This window comes from Kryptolebias marmoratus, linkage group LG10 (genome assembly GCF_001649575.2).
Source record: "Kryptolebias marmoratus isolate JLee-2015 linkage group LG10, ASM164957v2, whole genome shotgun sequence".
Classification (NCBI taxonomy): domain Eukaryota; kingdom Metazoa; phylum Chordata; class Actinopteri; order Cyprinodontiformes; family Rivulidae; genus Kryptolebias; species Kryptolebias marmoratus.
The window spans coordinates 22,173,463-22,195,496 of NC_051439.1; the positions used below are offsets into that span (position 1 = coordinate 22,173,463).

Here is a 22,034-nt window from a genome sequence, read left to right on the forward strand (position 1 = left end):
AATTACATAGTTTTGCACATCTATACAGTCTGGATCTACACTTGAACTAGCTCTGTCTGTAAACAGATTTATATATTTTAATAATCTGTATCTAGTTCTGTGTATTTCTATACATTTATTAGGTATTTATACACAGATATTTGTACTTCTGTGTATTTATACTCAGCAGGTAGTAAAAAAACTTTACATTTTTCCTCGACCTGTTTGGACCCGAACAGAACCTGCATTTTATTCTGAAATCTGATCCTTTCAGTGCCTCAGGAACCTGCTGTAATTTCAAAATAAAAGCTCCGGGTTCTCTCAGAATAAATCAGGGACTCGAGCCGCAGACGGATGTTGCACCACTTTATTGCACGAATCAACAGACGTGAGAACCTGAACAAACGTTCTCCGTTCTGCAGAAACGAGGAAAAAGGAATTTGGTGATATTTACAATAAATGAATAACTATTATCACTTATACATTATTTACACGTTAGTCTCTGTTCTCTACGACAGCAGTTAGAACAAAACCTCCGGCTCTACGGGGAACTCTACATTCACTCAAAGTTAGCACGAAGAACGTGAGAACGATCAGATCGGCTGGGTTCTCGACAGTATTTGGATTTATTCTGAAGGCCTCGTGGTTCATGGCGGCGCTTAGTGTCTTTCCTCTCCAGGTTCCGCTGAAGAACAGTTCTGATGTTCTCCCCCTCCGCCCCACAGAACACATGATGGACGAGCAGAACGCAAGAACACAAGAACAGAAGGAGTCAAAATAAAATAAATAAAAAATCTTTTTGATCGAAAACATCCTGAAGAGCAAAAAAAAAAAAAAAAAAACTTGGTTCCTGTAAAGATTGAACTTAAAGACAGGTTCTCTCGTTTCGGCCGCAGACAGGAAGTTAAACACTGTTCCTGAGCATTGTACCTGGCGTCTCAAAACGTTTGCAGGAACTTTTAATGTTCTCGAGTTTAGAACATGATCAGAATATCAGTTTACCTTCCTTTAGAGTCGATACAAGTGTCTCAAATTAGTCTCAATTTAGTTGCGGGTGTCTTAATTTAGTCTTGGACATGTCTCAGTTTAGTTTCTAAAGGTTCTGAGTTGCCAGCTCACTCGACTGCAACTACTTTGAGAACAATAATCACAGGGGAGTCTCAGGAACGTCTCAAAACGTTTGCGGGGATGTTTTAATTTTCCTTTTGGACGACAAGATTTTCCCTCAAACCAGATTAGTTGCCGGCGTCTCAAAGATGTCTCAATTTAGTTTCGGTAAGTCTTGAGGCAGCGTATCACTGAGCCGGGACCGGTCTCCAAAATGTCTCAAAATGTTCTCAAGGTCTTCATAAGCTGCAGAGACTCGAGTTCTGTCTCAAACCCGTCTCAGTTTAGTTTCTGTAAATCTCCTAAAATAGACACGTCACAAACCTGTCTCAATTTAGTCTGAAGGTCCTTTTTAAAAAGATTCACAAGACGAACTGTCCTCTGAACATAGCTGCAGGGACAAAATGTGTCTCCAACCCATACAGCTGTCCTCTGAGACGAACCATCAGGGGACAAGTCGTCAACACAATAATGACTAAGACTAGAACCGAAGGAACAGGCTGTGGCTCAGTGAGACCCGGTGGTCGTCCCGGAGGTCCAGCAGGACCTCCAGCAGGACATCGTTGGACCGTTCGAACCCGCTCCGAGTCCTTCAATAATCGTCCCAGGTAGTGTTTCGTGTCTGACTTTTATTATTTTTATTCTTCATTTTTAAACGCAGGTAGTTTTCTAGAAAAGACGCCACTAATTAGAACCTTAAAACAGAAAAAGGAGCTAAAACAAAAGTAAAAATAACTCGTCTAGATTAACTCGTGATCTAAAGCTACGTAAACAAGTCCAGGTCTCCCGAGTCCTCCGTAGTGTCGTGGCGTTTCTGATCAGTAGAAGAAGAAACAGACGTCCGGCCCGTTTACTGTTTGGTAAAAAGAACTAAAGCTCGGCTGCGTGACGGGTTCCGGTTAAAACTAGAACCGGACTCGGTTCTCCCCGACCCGTTCCCGGCGCCGCCGAGTCGAGGGACGAAAAGGCTGAGAGGAAGTGAAGGAGCTGAGCGTCCCCTGACAGTGCCTCGGATTCATGAGCTGGTTGACAGAGGTGTCCCGGTCCGGAGACCCTGAACGGTCCCTCCGGGTTCTGCCGGGACCCGTTGAGTCCTGCCGGAACCCGTCGGGTCCAGCTGGGTCAGGTCCCGCCGGAACCCGGAGGGTCCAGCTGGGTCAGGTCCCGCCGGAACCCGTCAGGCCTCGGCTGCTTTCCTCTTGGAGCTCTTCGTTTTGGTCTCCAGCTTCCTGGAGCCTTTGGGGCGCCCGGTGACGGCAGCGCTGACGGCGTTGGTCTCGGAGCTTGGGACCTGGGCGGGGCCGTCCTGCGCCTCCTGCTCGTCGTGCTCGCCGCAGCACAGCTGTCCCGTGGCGGGCCAGGGACGCAGCGCCCCCTCCTGGTGGGCCTTGCAGAAGGAGTTGGGGCAGAGCTGGCAGAAGGCCTCCGAGTTCTTCCCGCAGACGTCGCAGTGATGCCAGGGACAGTCCCAGCGGCCTGAAAGGACAGGAGCGGTTAGAGACGGGGACAGAGACAGGGACGTCTGACTGTGTTTAAAACAGGGACAGCTCACCGAAGGGCCTCTTGGCGAGGTTCAGGCAGGACAGGTGGAAAGCTTTGGTGCAGGTCTTCTTGCCGCAGAGGACCAGCTGACCGCCGTCTCTGCAGCGGAAACACTCATCCTCTGATTTCTTCTTCCCTTCACTTTTCCTCCTCTTGTACTTCCTCTTTAGCCTCTTGGCTTTGGGCTCAGCCGTCGGGCCGTTCGAGTTCTGAAGCGACAGAGAAGCGGGTCAGACCCGGAAACGCCGGCGAGAGACCCGTCAGACGGGCGGCGCTCACCTTCGGCCGGTCGCCCAGGAAGCCGCTGCAGTTGGGCGCGCCGCAGCGGCAGATGGTCTTCTCGTTGCCGAGGCAGTCCAGGTTGTAGTTGAAGGTCAGCTCCGTCCCTGAAACAGGAAACGGGGTTAAACCTCCCACCCGCCGGGACCGAGTTACTCTTGCTCACTGCGACTCACCTGCCGGGACGTCGCAGACGGCGAACAGCCCGACCCGGGTGTCCCCGTTCACCGTCCACTTCTGCGTCTCGCAGTTGGGCTGGCAGCTGTGGTTCATGAAGCGGGAGTAGTTCCCTTTGGGCCCGGCGTCGATGATCCGGTCCTTCGACACCAAACAGGAAGAAACCCTGAGCAAGTGGGCGGGGCCTCAGCGCCGCTCGCGTTTATCAAACACATTTGTCGTATTGGCTTCTGTAATGTTACAACCACCTGCCGCGCAACACTCCCAACGCAATACGTCCCATTCTGTAGCTCCCGGCGGAAATGGCGCCGCTGCTAACCCGAGCGGCGCCCCGACACGCCGCGGAGCGGGAAAGGCTCGAGTATTGCCGCCCGCCACACTGACCTTATCGATGGTCAGCATGTAGAAGTTGGTGATGTTGTTCTCGTGGGCGAACTTGATCCTCGCCCGGCACTCCTCCTCGTCAATCAGCTCGCCGATGTACTCGTTGACAAACTCGCCCTGTTGGTGGGAGGTCATTAGGAGGACAGGCGGGGAGGGGAGCGGCGACGCGTTACGGCGGCCGCTGCGCCTACCTTCTTGATGTCCCTCAGGGAGATGAGGCCCCAGCCCTTCCCCGGGGTCTTGATGATCTTGGTGTCCGGGTAGAGGCGCTTGGTGAAGTCCTGGTTGCAGCAGCGCTCGCCGCTCGGACACACCTGGGGGTGGCACTCGTACTGCAGCATGCGGTTCAGGCACTCCGACTCGAAGCCGCACGGCCGCTCGTCCGCCGGCTTGCAGTTGCACTTGGGGATCTCGGAGACGTCGGCCGTGTAGACCTGAACCCTGCCGAAGGGTTTGTTGACCTGGAACAAACAAATATAATCACCGGACCTGGAGCGTAAATAAACGACGGTGGACGGACGGAGCTCGGACGTTTCAGACCTTGATGAATTTGTAGGGAGGAGGTTTTCGGCTGTTTTCTTGAGCTTCCTTGGCCTCCCGTTTTATCTTCATTTCCTTGAATCGAGCTTCAGCCTCTAACAGAGCTGAGGACCAAACAGAAGACATGATGACACCAACTACTTCCTCCTGAAGGGGCGGGACTTAAAGAAAGACTCACCGTTCTTAAAGACTTTGCCGATCCCGGTCCTCTGATGCCTGCTGCCCCTGTCGCCCTCCATGTAGGGGAAGACCCGGCCCTGGTGGGTCCAGAAGTAATCCCTGGAACCAAAGAAGAAGACGGGGAACTCTCCGATCTCGTGCCGCAGGTGCTGGATGTTGACGGGGACGTTTTTGGGGTGGTGGATCTCCGCTGGCCACCATCTGAAAGCGAAGCAGGAACATGAATGAAATCATTCGATTGGGTCGACCGGCGCCAGGTGACAGGAAGCGGCCGGCGGCTCGTCCTACCGGTACGTCCCCAGTTTGACCCAGATGATGTCTCTGTATCGGGGCTTCTTCCCGGCCCGGCAGTCGTTGCAGAACCAGCTCCCGTCGGGCATGGCGATGTTCAGGCAGTCCGGGTGGAAGGCGGCGGGACAGGACTCGCAGCACAGCAGCTGGCCTCCTGCCGAGCAGAGAAACCGGATGAAACGCCCGGCCGAGCTTCCGTTAATGACTCCGCCCCCCGGCGCCGAGGGCGGCTGCTAACCTTTGGAGCAGACGAAACACCAGCTGACGTTGACGTGGCTGTGGTGGCTGTAGCCCTTCTTGGCGTTGAAGTGGTTGGTGCAAACGATGGCTGTGTTGGTGATCATCTCGCTGCCGGCGGCCACGCACAGGTCGCCCACGTGGTACGCGACGGGGCACCGGAGGCAGCGCATCAACCGGCCTGCGGGGTGAAGAGCGCGGTGGTCAACCAGGGAAACCAACGATGTGCCGTTCACTTCGACCCGGCCTCCTCTCACCTTTAGTGGACCTGAGCTTGGTGCAGGCGCCGTAGTGGCAGCTGAGGCAGGCGTGCAGCGGGCAGCGGAAGCCCTTGTTGTCGAACATGGTGAGCGGGTTGAGGCGGACGCAGGCCTCATGGTAAAACTTACCGCAGTGGGGCACGTGGCAGCGGCGGACCTCGCCCTCCGGCTGCTTGCAGATGAAGCATTTATGAGCTCCTGAGGGGAAATTTAGACTTTTACACAAATAAACAACAACCAGAGGACGGGTTTGTGACACGCCTTCAGACCTGAGCTGCACTCCTGGCAGAGCAGCTTGTCCGGTTTGAGGGACAGACCCAGGCAGTCCAGGTGAAACGCTCCACAGCACTGACCCTCGCAGGGAAGCAGGTCCTCGCCGGCTCGCTCGCACACCTGAGGAGACACGCCAGCGCCGTCAGAGACTCAGTCGTTTCAGCTTCACTAGATCGAGCGTCTGTGGCTAACTTTTACCACGCCGCTTGTTAAGCTCTATTCTTGGCCGCGCACATTATTTCACCGTCAGACGCTCGCTGTAACTTCGACTTATTTCAGAAGATTCGTTGTTAAAAACTGAAGTTTTTCAGATTTATTTGTTTGGAACGGGGACGCTGCGAGAAGTGAAGAAATCTGTTCTCTCTAACGCCTCCGAGAGAACAAAATGATGTCATTTTGTTCTCTCAGGAGCTCCGAATGCCCGTTCTCAACAGAACGTTGTTCTCCTGAGGTTTCACTGTTCGCTGCCCGACGACGCGGCGCTGAGACTCCTGACCGCCGAAAACAGCAAGTTTGAGTTAAATTAACCCCAAATTATCATTTATTGGATAAAGAAACTGTTAGAAGAAGAAAATTCAAATAAAAATACTGAGAAATCACATTTTGACCTCTAGCTTTAAAAGCTCAGCTCTCCATTTTGAAATAAACTTTTTTTACGGAGAACAGCCGGGAACAGGAAGTCGTTCTGAAATATTTAGATTATAAAAAAAAAAAACCTCAAACTGGTACCTGACAGACGAGCTCCTTCTTCCGCTCGCTCTTCTTCGTCCCGTCCAAGCTGTCGATCGGAGAATCGGGTCGCTCCTCGCTCCCAGAACCCTGAAGCAAACAGAACCGTGAATAAAAACGGCGAACATCTGCGGCCGAAGCGTCCCGGTTCTCCTCCTCACCTCCGGGTCAGGACAGGGGGAGGACCGTCTCTTCTTGGCCCTCGAGGCCGCCGCCGGGTTCTCTGCTTCCTGTTTCCTTTTCCTCCGGCGCTTCAGTGTCTCCGCGCCGCGCTCGTCTGCGGACGGTGAACACGTTCATTACGAGGATCGAATCAGACGCTGTTAGAACCCGTCAGAACCCGGCTGGTTACCGTTTAGGGGACTCTTCGACTTCTTGGTCCATTTTCTGGCTTCTTTCACGTCTTTGTCAGTTTTCTTCCTTCTTCTCTTTTTACTCCCGTCCTCTAAGATGGAGGCCTGCGGAGGGAAACTGTCCTCAGTGGCCATTTTGGGTAATCTGAACACTTGATTGTCTTTAAGGGAAGGACATTCTCCAGCTCACCTGTTTCTCACTGGTTCTGCGTCTCTTTTTGGGCTGCGGATCCGCCGCGGCGTCTGTCGGCGACCTTTTAGACCTCTTCTTTCGCTCTTTTTTCACTGGATTTAAAAACAAAACCGTTCAGAGAATTCATTTCACCCAAAACAAACCCTAAGAAGTTGTTGGACTGAATTCAAAGCTCGGTTGGATGATGGTTTCTAACCGAACCGTCGGCTCGTATAAACGGAAACACGTGATGGAACGTCAAACGAAGGAGTTCAACCTGGAGCTGAAACCTGAAGAGACGCTCCCTCCGCGCCGCCGTCAGCCGAAGACGCCACGGGTTTCTTTCTGCCTCCCGTCTTTGCAGGAAGCCGACCATCTTTGCGACTTCTGACCTTCTTCTGGCGTACGATGGGCTCGGCCCGTTTATCCGGCGCCGAGGCTGCGAGACTCTGAAAACATAATAAACATCAAGCTCTGCTGATATGAAGAGCTGGTTTGTTCGACCCGGCTACCAACTAACCAGCAGGGAGGAGAGATCCGGGCCGAGCCGGGACTCCGGTTTCAGCTTCTCCGGGATGTGCGGGTTCAGATGGGACCCGCTTTCGTCGTAAAGGAACCCGAAGTTCTCCAGGCGCTTCTCGGGCGAGAGGCCGAGGGTCTCCTTGGCCTGAATGATGCCCATGTTCCACTGAGCCTGGAGCTTCCGCGGCACGGAGGGCGCCGTCTGCTCGACACGGGAAAAACAGGAAAGTAAACAAACGGACGCTGTTTCAGCGACGCGGACGCGACTCGTTTACCTTTCTGTGAGCTGAGCAGGACGCCGGCTGCTTGTTGCTCTGGCTGAGCTGAAGGTACTGATCCTCGCCGGTGAAAGGAACCATATTCTTCTCGAAGATGTAGCCTCTCTCCGGGGCGTCGCCGAAATACTGCACGTGGTAAACGCAGCCCGACCTGGCGTTCGCTGCTGAAAGGAGAGAACAACAACAGCAATGAGGCTTCGGCTCCTGTTTACTCTGAATTCAAGCTCCGGACAGCAGTAAGACCTTTCTGCTTCTTCTTGAAGTGACAGCTGAACTCCGGGTCGGTGGTCACCATGCAGGGCCACCAGGGATAACCGGACACCTTCGTCCAAACGAGATCCCCGACGGAAAACCGGGACTTGACCTGCTCCGTCAGTCCCGACTCCACCACCTGCTGGAAGAACGAGGGAAACCAGAAATTTAATTTAAATACAAACAACCGTTTACATAAAGAAGCATTTAAAGTTGGGATTATTGTTTATGACATTTATAAATCATGCAAGACTGGTTTTAAAGAGTTTATTTGATTGTTTTCTTGGCAGTCGAACCTCATCGGCGGCTCCAGGTGGGTCAGGTGGCGCCGCGCCTGCAGCCGAGGAGCCGCAGCTCAGCGGAGGTTTGGGTTTGTGGAGCCGCCCCTTCCTTTTCTTCACGTCTTGCCTTTCGCTGTGCGCAGATAAAGCGCCTTCGGTGGCAGCGACCAGGCTGGTTCCGTTAGCAGAGGACGGCTCAAACGGCGGCTGCCTGACCACCTGCGGGATCGTCACCTTTAACTCGGGCTCGGCGTGAGGCGTGCCGTTCAGCTGATGGGTGGCGTTGGTGGCGGGGGCTTCGGCGCCTTGGAGCATCGGCGGCTCTGGAGTACAGAGCTTCGGCAGCGCTTCCTGGTCGCCGTTCAGCACCAGAGAGGTCAGGGCTTTCAGCCTCTCCTGGCTGTGGTTGTTGTGACCGTGGCTGGCCATCTTCTGGAGGACGCCGTCCTGCAGCGTGGCCGCCAGCTGCGCCGCGGCTTTGTCCATCAGCAGAGCGGGGTCGCTGCCGATGTCCCCGTGGCCTTTTCCTACACTCAGGGACTCGGGCGGCTGCTTCATGCTGACTGGGTTGGCTGGTTCGGGCATCGAAGGCAAGGAGCTACCAATGCTGTCCATCCCATCAAACCGCTCCGGGCTCACGGGCTGCGGGACGAGAGACAAACATTCAAACACGGCGTCAATCCTGAACTCTGTCCTTTAACAGAATTTCAGAATAAAACATCTCCATGTTTAAAGCTTCCTCTGCATGTTTTTAACTGAACGACTTTGGTTTATTTTGTGCCGTGCCTTTTATACTTACTTAAATTATTTAACTTTATATACAATAAAAACGCCCACAGAAAATCTCTGAAACCTGTTTGTCGTCTTCAGCTGCTTTTAGCCACTTTTGCCTCCCGATTTATTGCCAGTTTTACCTCATGCTCCTTTCATTTATAATTGCTTTGCCATTTTTTAAGCAGAAAACACTTAATTGTAGCTCCGTTTTTTTATTTTACTGAACTACTTTTGTGTTTTTTTAGGGAATCAATAGCATCTTATTTTATTTTAACTTCTATCCTCTCTCCTTTACAGGGTGTTGGTTTTACTGGGTTATACATTTTATTTTTTATGCCTACTTGTCAGCCCAAACGTTTAAATTTGTTTAAAATGACCTTTAATGAGTTTCTGTTGCTGTTTTAATCTGGAGTAAAATGTTGCTTTATCAATAAAGTTTAGTTTGATTTGTTTAAATTAATTACAAATTACTAATGAGGTCCAGTCGAGCTTATTTTTGTAACATTTAAACACAATAATAGGAATAAAACGGGCGGCCTTGGCTGAGAGCTCTCCAGGTGTTAGACGGAGCCGGCGGGGAAGCGGCAGCCTCCGGTGAGAGGAGCCGGGCCGGGCCGGGAAACACCGGCTACAAGCCGCGGGAACCGGTGCAGCTGACGAGCCCGGAACAGAGCAGCACTGTCCCGGTGCCTCTAATCTAACAAAAAACGCAATTTTTTAACATTGAACCGTTTTTTAAATTAAAAAATGCACTCGAACTGGCTAGCTCCGAACAACAAGTTTCGCCACCATGTCATGAAATAAAAAGGGCTCCGTCTATCACCTGGAGCGAAAGCCGCGAAGAAATAATGGATTAGAGTCACGGACTGGGATTTCTCAGTCAGCCATTAAATCGGACTCCAGCAAATAGACAAAGCCGCCACCCCAAATGCTAAATGCAGTGAACTCACTAGCAATCAGGACCCAAGCTAACACGGAAAAACAAACAAAAAGCCACTCCAATTTACCAAGGCCGACTAAGACAACTTGTTTTACCTGTTTGGTAGTGGTTTCACAGATATAATTAAATTAAAGGCGACATGACAGGTTGTTTCAGAGGAGCTAACGCTGCTAGCCGAAGCTAACCATCGGTCCATAAAAGACAAGCCAAACTGCACACTTCACCGTTAGCATTAGCATCGCTAAAATGGAAGGTCGGCCTGAACGGAAAACTGAATTAAAACAATCTCCGCCCGCGCCGCCGCGCCGGTCGCGTCCTGAGAGAGCCCTTTCCCGGCGTTTACCTGTCGAACGTCCTCGGTTCGGGTTAAAGGGAAGAATCGCCCGAAAGCATCTTGGGAGGCGAATGAATTGATTCAAATCGAGTCGGAGAAGCTTGCGGGAAACTCAAACTCCGGGTCCGACCAGCGCGAAAAATGCTCACTTCCGATTGGTCGCGAGCGGAGCCGCGAGCATCCAACCGGTCCTTTCAAATTAAAAAAAAAAAAAAAAAAAAAAAATAGAAACCAACCGAAGCAGCAGCTGACCCCGGTGTCCCTCAGCTTCACCCCCGGTGTCCCTCTGCTTTACCCCTGGGTGTCCCTCAGCTTCACCCCGGTGTCCCTCAGCTTCACCCCCGGGTGTCCCTCAGCTTCACCCTGGGTTTCCCTCAGCTGTGTCCCTCACTGACCGTCCACTCCAGCAGCTTTCGGCTGCTAGTTCAGGCTGCTGGGTTTAGCTGTTTAAAAAACATTGAGTTTATTTACCTTTAAAATCCTTAAAAATAGGTCAGATTAAATCTGCTTCGGTTGATTTTAGCTTTTTGCTAGTGCTTTGCTAATTGTGTCTTCTATCTAAAACTTAGCTACTTTTAGCTTTAAGCTAGTGTTTGATGTTTTAGCTTTGAGATAGGGTTTTAGCTACTTTTAGCTAACCCTTTTAGCCAATTTCAGCTTTTAGCTCATCTTTATAATACTTATCATTTAGCTAGTGTTTTGCTAATCATGATCTTTACCAACATTTTTTGCTACTTTTAGCTATAAGATAGTGTTTTAGCTTTGACATAGTGTTTTGCTACTTTTAGCTAACCTTAATAATAATTAGCATTTAGCTAGTGTTTTGCCATTTTTAGCATGTAATTTTCTTCTTTTAGCCTTTATGGCAACTATGGCATTTTAAAAAATATTTTAGCTAGTGTTTTGCTATTTTTGTCTTTTACCTAGCATTTTGCTACTTTTAGCTTTAAGCTAGTATCCTAATTATTTCAGCTTGAGCTAGTGTTTTGCTACTTTTAGATAGCATTTTGACATTTTAAGCCTTTAGCTCACCCTTACAATATTTAGCATTTGCTAGTGTTTTGCTACTTTTAGCTTTTTAGTTAGCATTTTACTTATTTTGAATTTTTAGCTAGCATTTTATCACTTCTAGCTTAAGCTAGCATTATGCTACTTTTATTTAGTGTTTTGTTACTTTTAGCTAGCCGTTGCTACTTTAAGCTATTTACTGTTTTGCTACTTATAAGTTTCAGCTTACTATTATAATATTTTGCATTTCTCTAGTGTTTTGCTTCTTTTGGCTTTTAGCTCATGTTTTTCCTATTTTAGCTAGCCTTTGCTACTTTTAGCTAATTACAGTTTTTTACCTTTTGGTTTGCAATGTTTAGCTTCTTAGCTCAGTAAATAATAAAATAAAGAACATTTTTGTGTATCTTCGAGCCTTTAGTTTTTATTTTTTATTTTGCCCCAATTTTCTCACCTAAAATGGGCGCTATCTTTAAAGTTACGAACATTTAAGATGAACTTTTAAAATAATTAAAAATTTTTGGCTTCCTAACAGAAAAAAACGTCTCAGTGTTTTCATGTTATTCGTCAGTACTGAGTAATAACGAGGTAATACTGTGATTACCGCAGTAACGGAGTATATTCGAGAACAAACTGCAGCATTCAGTGAACGGGAAACTTCCGGAAATTATTTCACCAACATCCGGGAGAAGTGGGCGTTTCAAAATAAAATAAATTTTTAAAAAATCATATATGTTTGGATCTGAATGGATTATGTGCTTTCTGGCCTGAAAACGTCCTTGTAACTTCTCCCAGTCAACAATTCGAACATGGCTGTGTAAAGAGTTTTCCTCATTTAGATAATTTTCACCATCATAGAACAATTTTCAATACATCTAATCTAAGGTAGTTTATGAAATTTGTTGTTATTTGACAAGAATGTGTCAGTAATACCTTGCAAAACTAAAACAGGCTGCAGAATTCGCATTGCCGCCAAGTCTGAAAACATTTCGGCTTTTATTTTGAAACCGCACCGGAAAGCCCGACAGGCGAACGCCCAGAACGTGACGTCACCAGGCGGCTTTTCGGGCTCGGTTAGCTGTCATGCGCGTAGGGAGCGAAGCAAGGACGTGACATGAGGCTGAATTTTCTTCCGAGCAGTTAAACGCAGCTTCTTGAAATCGTCACGGACGTTTTGTTTTATTTGTTTATGTTCCGTTACAGATTCCTGTCGGCTTTCAACGACCAGCCCCAAAACTGGAGCTAGCTAAGCTAACCGCTGCTAGCTTGTAGGTAAACCAGCCGGCTAGTTGGACTGTTTACAGGGTGCGACTTTTAGACTCGGAAGGAGCATGGCGTTAATCCTATTTACGAGGTCCAGAGCACCTTTAATGAAAACGTCCCGATCTTTGAAGAGCGAATTCCGGAAAGGAAAAGGTAAGGCTCCTAATGGCGGTTTAGGTGGTTTTAGTTGTGTTTGGTGACAGTCAGGGGGGAGTCTTATAGCACGTTAGCATGTGGAGTTAGCATGTTATTATTAGCATGCAGAAGAGACAGGTACTTTCTGGGTCAGGTCAGGTGTGTGGTAACTGAACTGGATATTTAACATGGGGGCAGTTTGTTTGAGAACATTCTGCCCCCCCTCCCCACCCCTCCCCACCCCTGCTGTTTGAGTGGATGTTGCTGCCATGGCAACAGAGCTAATGCAACACATCCGGGGCTTTTTATTTTGTTCAAAAATTAGGGAACTGCAGCTGTGCTCAGACTGGGTTCCCTGTCTTTTCATGCGGAGCGGCGTACAGTTCGACCACGAGTGAAGCGAAACACGCAACAGGTTCCAACCGCGTCGCTGTTTACTAAACAGAAACTAAAAGTTAAAGCTGGGAGTTTAAAACTGGTTCCAGCATCAGTGTGTGTGTTAGCATGACGCCAGGGCGGAAAGACATCAGCAATGACCTCAGAGAAACCCATCAATCTGGGAAGGGTCAAAGGTCATTCGGAGCCCATCGTTCTACAGAGAGGAAGAAAAACATTTAAGACAGCTGCTGACCTTCATAGCAGATTCACCCTGAAGGTCAGACTGTGCAATGAGCTCCATGTCAGCCTCTACAGGCCTCAGTTAGCAGGTTAAAGGTCAAAGGTTAAAGCCTTTTCTTTCTAAAAACAACACGGCAGCTCGACTTCGGTTCATCTGAAGGAACCACGAGACTTCTGGACCAGAACCAGACCAGAGGACAGATGTTTACCCAAAATGCACTGCAGCACGTTACAACACAGCTCTGATAGGCGTTCCGAGAAAGCTGATTGTGTAAGACGCTCGGAGATGCTTGTGAATGATTTACTTCTTTTTCTCTTTTAAAGGGAAACTCCAGGATGGTTCCTACTTCACCTGCACAGCCCTCAGACTCACCTGTCACAAGTAAGCCGATTACATGTCTGAAAATATCTCACTCCATTGCTGTCGCGTTATAAATCGCTCAGACACAAAATGAACCCCCAGGTGTCTTTTCCTTTTACTCGGAGCTCTTTAAAGTTTTAATTCTTGTTGTAATTCGTCTCTTTAGGCTCGACGGGTTCAGACTTGGCAGCTTGGCCTCCTCCGCCTCCTTTTCCCTCCCTGTGTCAGACGAATACGTAGGTTCCTGTCAGAACTCAGACCCGCGGCGGCTTCACTGCGCTTCAGCGGCGGGGTGCTTGTGGTCCCCGCGCCGGCACCAGGACCTCCCTGGTGTCAGGTGGATACACACGTCCAGGAGAAGATGGGACGACTCCAAAGTGGAGAAGTCGCTGCGCTCGTTAAAAGACAAGAAGAAGCTGGAGGAAGGCGGTCCGGTTTACAGCCCGGCACTCGATGCAGAACCCGTCAGAAGGACGATCCGGCAGCGGGTTGTGGACGAGATCAAGCACTACTACCACGGCTTCCGGCTGCTGTGGATCGACACCACCATCGCGGGACGGATGCTGTGGAGGGTCCTGAACGGGAACGCTCTATCCCGCCGGGAGAGGAGACAGGTGAGACTGGGAGGATGTGCTCCTCCGCTTTCAGGTAAATTACGCTTTCCTGCAAAAACGAAGCCAGGAGCTTCGGGAAACTTCCCCCCTGAGGTCCGGATCACTCGGTTCTGCTGCGTTTTAACCGTTCGACCAGACGACAACAGCGATCCGAGTCTCTGACGCCGGAACGTTTTTAATCCATGGGATTCACCTGAAACCACGGCTGCAGTCTTGCGCTCGAGACCCGGGTTTAAAAAGTTCTGAACTGTTCTGGTTCCACCTGAGAACAGCGCCGTGCGAACAGTCAGGGTTTTTTTACCTTTCAGGAACAATAAACGGTCCTACAATAGACGGCGCCGCGGCCGGCTGGCTGTTAGTGAAACAGAAAGAAAAGCATCATGGCTGCCCTGGAAGCTTCAGAGACCTTCTCCCCCACATCGGCGTCTTTTTAAATGCGTCCCTCGGAGACATGTTGTCCTTTCACTGACGATAATCCTTCCTTTTTAAAGTCGTCCCCCCCTCAGCTGGAGGAGATGAATGTCAATGGGCCTCCAGACAAAAGCCTTTCTCCTCAGGACGGCCGGAACCCTTCATTCCTCCGGCCTCGCTGACTCGCAGGAAAAAACAGGACTTCTGTTCAGATTTCTCCCAGAACCGTCAGTTCGCTGCATTTGGACCCCGTGGAACCGACGGTTCTTCTTCCTGTTGAATGAAGTGGGCAGTTTTCAGCCTGGAGAGAAATCTAAAACCTGTCAGTCAGCAACGGAACGTAGGGATCGTTCTGTACAGAGAAACTACGGCCTGGTAGAACCGAGCAGAACCTGCAGGTTAAACCGGGCTCAGAGGAGGAGCTAACATTAATTAGAACCTGCAGGTTCTGCTCGGTTCTAACGTCCGGTTCTGTTGGTCCTTGTGTTCTCTCTGCAGTTCCTCAGGACGTGCGCGGACGTCTTCAGGCTGCTGCCCTTCCTCGTCTTCATCATCGTTCCGTTCATGGAGTTCCTTCTTCCCGTGGCGCTGAAACTCTTCCCCAACATGCTGCCGTCCACCTTCGAGACGCAGTCCAAGAAGGTGATCAAAGATGGCCGCCCTCGGCGCTTTTTACGCTCGTTCAGCTGCGACTTCAAAATATTTAACTTTATTTACAAATATTTGAATAATTTACAACAAAACAACAACAACATTCTCTTACTTTGAGCTAATGTTCTGCTACCAAGAACTAGCATTTTACTACTTTTAGCTGTTAGCTAGCATTTTGTGTTTTTATAGTTACTGTTAGTTTTTAGCTAGGGGTTGCTACTTTTACATTTTAGCTAACCTTTTCCTACTTTTTGCTTGTATCTAGGGTTTAGCTACTCTTAGCTAGCGGTTTACTACTTTTAGCTGTTAGCTAGCATTTTGTTTTTTAACTTTAAGTTGGTGTTTGGCTTCTTTTAGCTTTTAGCTAGCTTCTAGTGTTTTGCTACCAATAACTAGTGTTTTACCAGTTTATAGCTGTTAGCTAGCATTTTGTTTTCTAGCTTTTAGTTGGAGTTCTGCCTATTTTAGCTAGCATTTTAGTTCTTCTAGCTTATTTAGTGTTTTGGTAACAATAACTAGCATTTTACTACTTTTGGCTTGTATCTATGGTTTAGCTACTCTTAGCTAGCATTTTGTTTTTTAGCTTTAAGTTGGTGTTCAGCTTCTTTTAGCTTCTAGCATTTTGCTAGCAATAACTAGCATTTTACTACTTGTAGCTGTTAGCTAACCTTTTGCTACTGTTAGCTTGTATCTAGGGTTTAGCCACTGTTAGCTAGCGTTGTTTCAGCAGGAAGTGATGTTTTCGGTATAAACGTCGTTTGTTTCTTCAGGAGGAGAGGCTGAAGAAGGAGCTGAGGGTCAAACTGGAGATGGCGAAGTTCTTGCAGGACACCATCGAGGAGATCGCTTTGAGGAACAAGGCCGCCAAGAGCGACGTGACCGAGGAGTTCTCCACCTTCTTCCAAACGGTCAGAGGCTGCAGAACGTTCTGAACAATCCTCGGATCGGATCAGTTCCTTATTAGAAACCTTCTTTTTTAAACGCCCCTGCAGATCAGGAACTCCGGGGAACGTCCGAGCAACGAGCAGATCATCAAGTTCTCCAAGCTGTTCGAGGACGAGCTCACGCTGGACAACCTGACCCGCCCCCAGCTGGTGGCGCTCTGCCGCCTCCTGGAGCTCCAGTCCATCGGGACCAACAACTTCCTGCGCTTCCAGCTCATCATGAAGCTCCGGGCCATCCGAGCCGACGACAAGGTAACCCCGCTCCCGTAAGACTTTCCGCCGCCGCCGCCGCCGCCTCTCGAACCCGCGTCCAACTCCTCTGTGTCCTCAGCTGATCGCAGAAGAAGGCGTGGCGAGCCTGAACGTGAACGAGGTGCAGGCGGCCTGCCGGGTCAGAGGGATGAGATCCCTCGGAGTCACGGAGGAGCGACTCAGAGAGCAGCTCGGCCAGGTAACGTGTCCTCTGACCCGCCGACGAAGACACGCCGTGTCCTCGCAGGTTCTCAGCTGTCCGGTTTCCTTTCTGCAGTGGTTGGAGCTGCACCTGAACCAGCAGATCCCCACATCTCTGCTGCTTCTGTCTCGAGCCATGTACCTCCCCGACACCCTGTCCCCTGCCGACCAGCTGAAGACGACGCTGCAGACACTTCCTGAGATGGTGGTACGTGGACCCGACGGACTCGTTGTCATCGGTTCAGTTTTTGTCCCCGTCCGTGGACTGACTCTGTCCTCCGCAGACCAAGGAGGCCGAGCTGAAGGCGGCAGAGATGGAGCTGTCCAAAGTGGACAACAAGACCAAGATCGAGACGATGCTGCAGGAGGAGGCGGCCATCCTGCAGGACACGAAGGACAGAGAGCTGGAGAGGCTGGCCGACGCCGCGGAAAAGGCAGCGAAGGTGACCTGAAGCCGGATCTTTGTTTTCTGTCAGAAAACTGATACAGAGGTTTATTAACAGATTAACTCCACGATAAAATTAAAAAACAAATCTTTTCTTGTTTAATTTGAACTGTAAACTCTTTAACATCTGAAGCTTTTCTAACCAGTTTCCACCTCTCTGTAACAGTTAAAGGTAAATTAAATAAATTAATTTCTCTCCACGTGTTTCCTGTCGGCTCTCAGGAAACATTCACGGATTAAAACACTGATCCAAACCCGCCTGCCTTTACTTTCGTAGATTAAATCATAAACGTTTGAGCCAGCAGCCCACAGATGCTGCTGTAAATAATAACTTCTAATGTGGAAAAACATGCAGTTTCTGACCCACTTGGCTTGCCGTAGCTGTCATCGCAGCCGATCGTTCAGGTTCTTTCCTGCTTCTCTGTTCCGTTACGCCCCAACCAGACGGACCGCTTCGGCTGATCAGACCCTCCAGGATTTCTCGATGTTGCGATCGCAACTATTAACGCAAAATCAAGCAAACCCTGCAAAATCGCAAATTTCCCGCAACTTTAACCCAATATTTTTTGTTTCTAAAGCGATTCGCCACCGTTTCTGCGGTCTAGTCTCTTCTTTGTGGGTTTGTGTAGCGTGGAATACAAAATAACCCCAAATAACTCAGGAAGAAGACACGTGACGTCACTTCCTGTTAACATCAGAATGCCGGGAGCGTGCAGGAGCAGCGACCGAAGCCAAAATGTGCGCTAATGCTTCACATTTGCCCACAAAGATTTCAGCAAACCAGTTTCCTCCCCAGCTGCAGCTGTTTTGCACGTCCTGCAGTGTAATCATGGAACATAAACGCATCGACAAACACTTTGTGTCTGCAAAACATGTGAGGAGAGCTGCAGACCAGGGACAATCCAGAAATGCTCATGAATGTCAGTTTAGAAGCTATCAAAGTTCTCAAATAAAGAATGTCAATGTTTGTTGGGAATTATCTTACAAAACTAGGAAGGATTTTTGGTTTATATATATTTCTTCTGCGCTGCAGGAGGGCGAGCTGGAGCCTGATCCCATCGCGGTGAAGCTCGGCGAGGCGGAGGCGTTCAGTAAAACGTCTCCTTCGGAGACGCTGAAGGACCCCGCTCCTCTCGTGGAGGGACTAAAGGTGACGTTAACAGAGTTTAAAGCCAACATTTAGCCGCAGTGACATTTCTAAACATCTGAGGTGAATCTTGAGAAACATCACCCCGACCTTTGACCTCTCTCCGTTTTGTTGGGTCACTTTAAACAGCGGCACCCCGTTCTGCGCTTCCAGGTTAGCTTTATGATTCCACACACATCATTCCTCCTCCCTGTAGGGTTTAGAGTCTCCGTCCGAAGCAAACGTCTCCGTTCGGCGCACATCGGGACGTTCTTTAATCCTGTCTGTTGCTTCTGAAGGACGAGGAGATCACCAAGGAAGAGATCGACCTGCTGAGCGACGCCTGCTCCAAGCTGAAGGAGCAGAAGAAGCTTCTGACTCTGGAGAAGGAGGAGCTGGAGGAGCTGAAGGACGACGTTCAGGAGTACAACGAGGTGAGGACGTCTCTGCGCGACCAACGTCCCTCCGTGACGAACGTCCCTCGCCGAGGTGCCGTTTTACACGTTTGGCTGCGTTTGTCTTCCAGGACCTGGAGGAGATAAAGAGCGAGCTGTCCAAGACGGGTCAAGAAAAGTCTCTGGAGGAGTCCAAGGCCAGCCAGCGTCTGTCCAAGAGGGTGACCCGGATGATCGGCCGCATCGACAAGATCATCCTGGAGTTGGAGAAGGATAAGGACATCCTGGACGGACAGGTGGACAGCGGCGCTTGCCCACCCGTCGGGTAAGAGACTCTGTCACCTCATCAAACCGGCGTCACTCGGCGGCCATTTTCACTGAGTGGCTGAACTTATAGGAGCCGAAAGCTAAATGCTAGATAAAAGCTAAAACCGGAGCTAGTTTGATGATTTTAAAGAAAACTGATTTCGATGAGATGAAGTTAAAAACTTTGAAAAGTATAAAAGTTTAAAAGTCGCGGCTCCCTCCCCCCGAAGGAGCCGAACGGTTTGATAAACGAACGGCTACAACAAATGCTGACTCAGCGTTCAGACGGAGGCGCCTCTGTGAGAGACCTGCTGGTCCAGGCTGACGTCGTAGGCCCTGCCCCCCCCGTCAGTCCTGGTAACGGTTTCCTGTATGCAGTCTTTTCCGCACCTTCAGGGAGAACCTGGTCGGCATCGACGAGCTCATCGGCGTCATGCGGCAGATCCAGAACATCCCCGAGGACAAGCTGCAGAGGATCGCCGACGCCCTCGACGACAACAAAGACGGGAAGATCGACATCGACGACGTCATCAAAGTAAGGAAAGCCTCTTCCTGTCAGGCGACCACCAGGCGCGCCCGGCATTTAAGGCGGTATTTCTCGGACTGGTTGGCGACTCAGAGTTGGACATCCAGGGCCGCGGTCTCGGAGGTTTGTCCTCTCTGAGGCGCCGTCAGCCTCCGAGAATCAGACGACTCGTGTTCCGGCAGGGCTGGGAAACGGGAACGCCTCCGGAACGTGGGAGCGACTCCGACTGCCTCCAGTTGGGGTTTCAAGATGGCTGCCGCCCACAGCTTTTAGACACAGCTTGTACGTTTTAACGCGTATAAAACAAGCATTAAAACAGAGGCGGAGCGCGCTTCTGTTCAGTGAGGGACTATTTTAAATTTCCTTCATATTTCACCCTAAAAGTGGTTTAACCCCCATGTTTGGATTCATTTTTTACTTTTGACCTCCTGTATTAACACAACAGACCTAAAATCACACAAAACACATAAAATCTGAGTGGAAAATTCTTAGTTTTTTTACTATAAAACCCACAAACATACTTAATGAAATGTTTTTACAACTTAGAATGCAAATATAATCAGTAATATTCATAAAAACATGAACAAATTGAGCAAACAACAAAGTTATATAGACTTTCTCCATTAAAATGTTGACAATTTCTGAGGTGTTTTTTTAGACAAAAACAATCAGGAGTTCTAATAAATTACCATAAATCCTTTGGGCCGTGAATATAAACAGTTTCTGTCCAAAACAAGGCAGAGGGGCACATCACATTCTTAGTTTTGGTCATTTTCTATGTCCTGTTCATGCAGGATCATTCAGGTAAATGTTATAAAATATATCCTGATGTATGCTCAAAATATGCTTCCAAAATTATGGATCTGAATCTGTCTCTTGTTATTATTTTGGCTGGAAGGGAGACAGACAAAATGTTCTGTTTCCAGTAATCAACATCAACAAAGTCCTCCCCGTCTGTCCCAGTCTAAACTACACCCCAACTATAAAACTCAACTCACTCCCACGCCGCCAGACTTCCTTTAATTTTTGCGCCTCTTTCTTCTTCTCCCTGTGGATTTTTGGTCGTTTGACAAAAAAAGTTGAGCCTCCGTCAGATTGGAGAGGAGGGGCTGTGTTTTCATTCGGCTGGGTTGGGGGTGAGATCGGACGGAGGATGGGGGAGTTTTCTCCCCGGTTTTGGCGCTTCTTGCTCTTAACGCGCTGAAAATATGACGATTTTCAAAATAAAAATGTGTCGTGAATCATTTATCATAACTCTGGTTTTCTTTGACCTGTCGAGATAATTTAATAACTGGTGTAAAGCTTGAAGTCTGGACTTTAGAGATAAATTAACACAGAGTTTCTGAGAGGGCGTAGCTTTAAGGTCGACGCCCACTCTGGAGCCCGCGTCGACCTTAAAGGGTTAAAGTTTGATGACTTCTGAGTCGTCTAAACTTTAATTATTTTACAAACCGCCCCTTTTTCTGTCTCCGTTCCTTCAGGTGGTGGAACTGATCGACAAAGAGGACATCGACATCGCCACCTCACAGGTGGCGGACATCTTGGCGATGCTGCAGAAGGAGGAGAAGCTGATGGAGAAGGAGAAAGCCAAAGAGAAGGTCGAGAAGGAGGCCAAGCTCAACGGCTAAACCGGCTTCCCGTCGGACGGACGGCGAGAACTCGCAGAAAGAAACGCCTTCGAGGTCGCGGCGGCGTCCTGACTTTTAAACTGCACACTATTTAAAGCTTGTTGCTCATATTTCAGTGAATGTGCTCGTTAATCTCAGAAACGCAGACATGTAGCCGCGGCTCCGGCTGCGAAGGACGTCATGGCGTCTCTGAAACCCGGAAACGTTCCATCATCATCATCATCATCGTCACCTTTCTGTTTGATCTGACTGACGGCATCAGAAGCAACGTAAAGATGAAATTAGTCCAGTTGTTTCGTATTAAATGTAGTTTTAGTTTCATCGTTTTCTTCTCAGCTGCTGCTGGTAGGAAAGGGTTAAAGCTTTCAGGCCTCCTGATTGGTCCAACAGAATCTCTGTGGCGTCCTGCGTTTGGTTAGTGGGCGGAGCCTCAGCTCCGACGAGGATGATCGGCTGTAGGTCTCCTAAAGCCGACGTCTCACCGAGCCGAGACACGAAATCCCAAGAACTGACGCAGAATCCGGTCCTTGTCCTTGTCCTGATCCTGATCCTGATCCTGATCCTGATCCTGGTTCTGGTTCTGGTCCGGGTCCTTGTCCTGGTTCTGATCCTGATCCTGGTCCTGATCTTGGTCCTGATCTTGGTCCGGGTCCTAATCCTGGTCCGGGTCCTGGTCCTGATCCTGATCCTTGTCCTGATCCTGGTCCTTGTCCTGATCCTGATCCTGGTCCTGGTCCTGATCCTGGTCCTTGTCCTGATCCTGATCCTTGTCCTGATCATGATCCTGATCCTGATCCTTGTCCTGATCCTGGTCCTGGTCCTGGAGGTCCACCATCCTGCAGGTTTTAGATGTAAAGAACCTGAAGACCTGTTGAAGAGCAGGAACATCTAAAACTTGCAGGACCAGGACTGGACCCCCCTGTCCTCAGGGGATCCTGAGGTGTCCCAGACCAGAGAGGATATATAATCCCTGCACCCGGTTCTGACCCGGTTCTGACCCGGACAGAAGCGAAGGACAGAAACTGCTTTGAGGAACGCAGGTTAGACGATTGTTTCCAGAAGGTGAAGGTGGAACCGGCCTTTAAAGCAGAACCTGTCAGTGGCCTTCTCAGGACACGCCTACAGAACCGGCTGCAGCACCGGCTGCAGAACCGGCTGCAGAACCAGCTGCAGAACCGGCTGCAGCACCGGCTGCAGAACCGGCTGCAGAACCGGCTGCAGCACCGGCTGCAGCACCGGCTGCAGCACCGGCTGCAGGACCGGCTGCAG

At 49.6% G+C, this 22,034-nt stretch overlaps 2 protein-coding genes across 4 annotated transcripts; one reads left to right on the forward strand and one right to left on the reverse strand.

Moving 5' to 3' along the window:
• Positions 1–1,153: 1,153 nt before the first annotated feature.
• nsd2 (nuclear receptor binding SET domain protein 2) lies at positions 1,154–9,877 on the reverse strand. Of its 2 annotated transcripts, none has more exons than XM_025002370.2 (22): positions 9,775–9,877; positions 7,852–8,478; positions 7,547–7,697; positions 7,301–7,467; positions 7,024–7,227; positions 6,781–6,952; positions 6,522–6,616; positions 6,331–6,436; positions 6,140–6,255; positions 5,979–6,068; positions 5,246–5,369; positions 4,974–5,174; positions 4,718–4,897; positions 4,477–4,633; positions 4,187–4,389; positions 4,009–4,112; positions 3,660–3,929; positions 3,469–3,585; positions 3,084–3,225; positions 2,908–3,014; positions 2,639–2,837; positions 1,154–2,562 (listed from the first exon to the last, which is right to left on the reverse strand). In XM_025002370.2, exons 1-22 carry the CDS (start codon positions 9,787–9,789, stop codon positions 2,264–2,266), a joined length of 3,846 nt encoding a protein of 1,281 aa, XP_024858138.1. In that variant the 5' UTR covers positions 9,790–9,877; the 3' UTR covers positions 1,154–2,263. The 2 variants fall into 2 exon arrangements, with proteins under 2 accessions (XP_024858138.1, XP_024858139.1); XM_025002371.2 differs by having other exon boundaries at positions 2,264–2,562; positions 7,301–7,464.
• Positions 9,878–11,953: 2,076 nt separating this feature from the next.
• On the forward strand, positions 11,954–21,449 carry letm1 (leucine zipper-EF-hand containing transmembrane protein 1). 2 transcript variants are annotated; one of them, XM_017439591.3, is made up of 14 exons: positions 11,954–12,305; positions 13,230–13,287; positions 13,433–13,880; positions 14,790–14,933; positions 15,713–15,850; positions 15,935–16,138; positions 16,218–16,337; positions 16,416–16,547; positions 16,624–16,782; positions 17,818–17,934; positions 18,210–18,344; positions 18,437–18,630; positions 18,990–19,146; positions 20,619–21,449. In XM_017439591.3, the coding sequence occupies exons 1-14, from the start codon at positions 12,221–12,223 to the stop codon at positions 20,763–20,765; spliced, it is 2,238 nt and encodes a 745-aa protein (XP_017295080.1). In that variant the 5' UTR covers positions 11,954–12,220; the 3' UTR covers positions 20,766–21,449. The 2 variants fall into 2 exon arrangements, with proteins under 2 accessions (XP_017295080.1, XP_017295081.1); XM_017439592.3 differs by having other exon boundaries at positions 19,008–19,146; positions 20,619–21,447.
• The last annotated feature ends 585 nt before the right edge of the window (positions 21,450–22,034 follow it).

What these genes read in the sequence shown, in the direction of transcription:
- nsd2 (XM_025002370.2), bottom strand. An exon ending in GTCGAAGAGTCCCCTAAACG is followed by an intron (nt 6,256 to 6,330) that starts GTAACCAGCCGG and finishes CACCGTCCGCAG; the next exon opens with ACGAGCGCGGCGCGGAGACA. An exon ending in CCTCGCCAAGAGGCCCTTCG is followed by an intron (nt 2,563 to 2,638) that starts GTGAGCTGTCCC and finishes CTGTCCTTTCAG; the next exon opens with GCCGCTGGGACTGTCCCTGG.
- letm1 (XM_017439591.3), top strand. Translation starts at nt 12,221, where the DNA reads ATGGCGTTAATCCTATTTACGAGGTCCAGAGCACCTTTAATGAAAACG. An exon ending in TCTCCACCTTCTTCCAAACG is followed by an intron (nt 15,851 to 15,934) that starts GTCAGAGGCTGC and finishes ACGCCCCTGCAG; the next exon opens with ATCAGGAACTCCGGGGAACG. An exon ending in CTCTCGTGGAGGGACTAAAG is followed by an intron (nt 17,935 to 18,209) that starts GTGACGTTAACA and finishes TTGCTTCTGAAG; the next exon opens with GACGAGGAGATCACCAAGGA.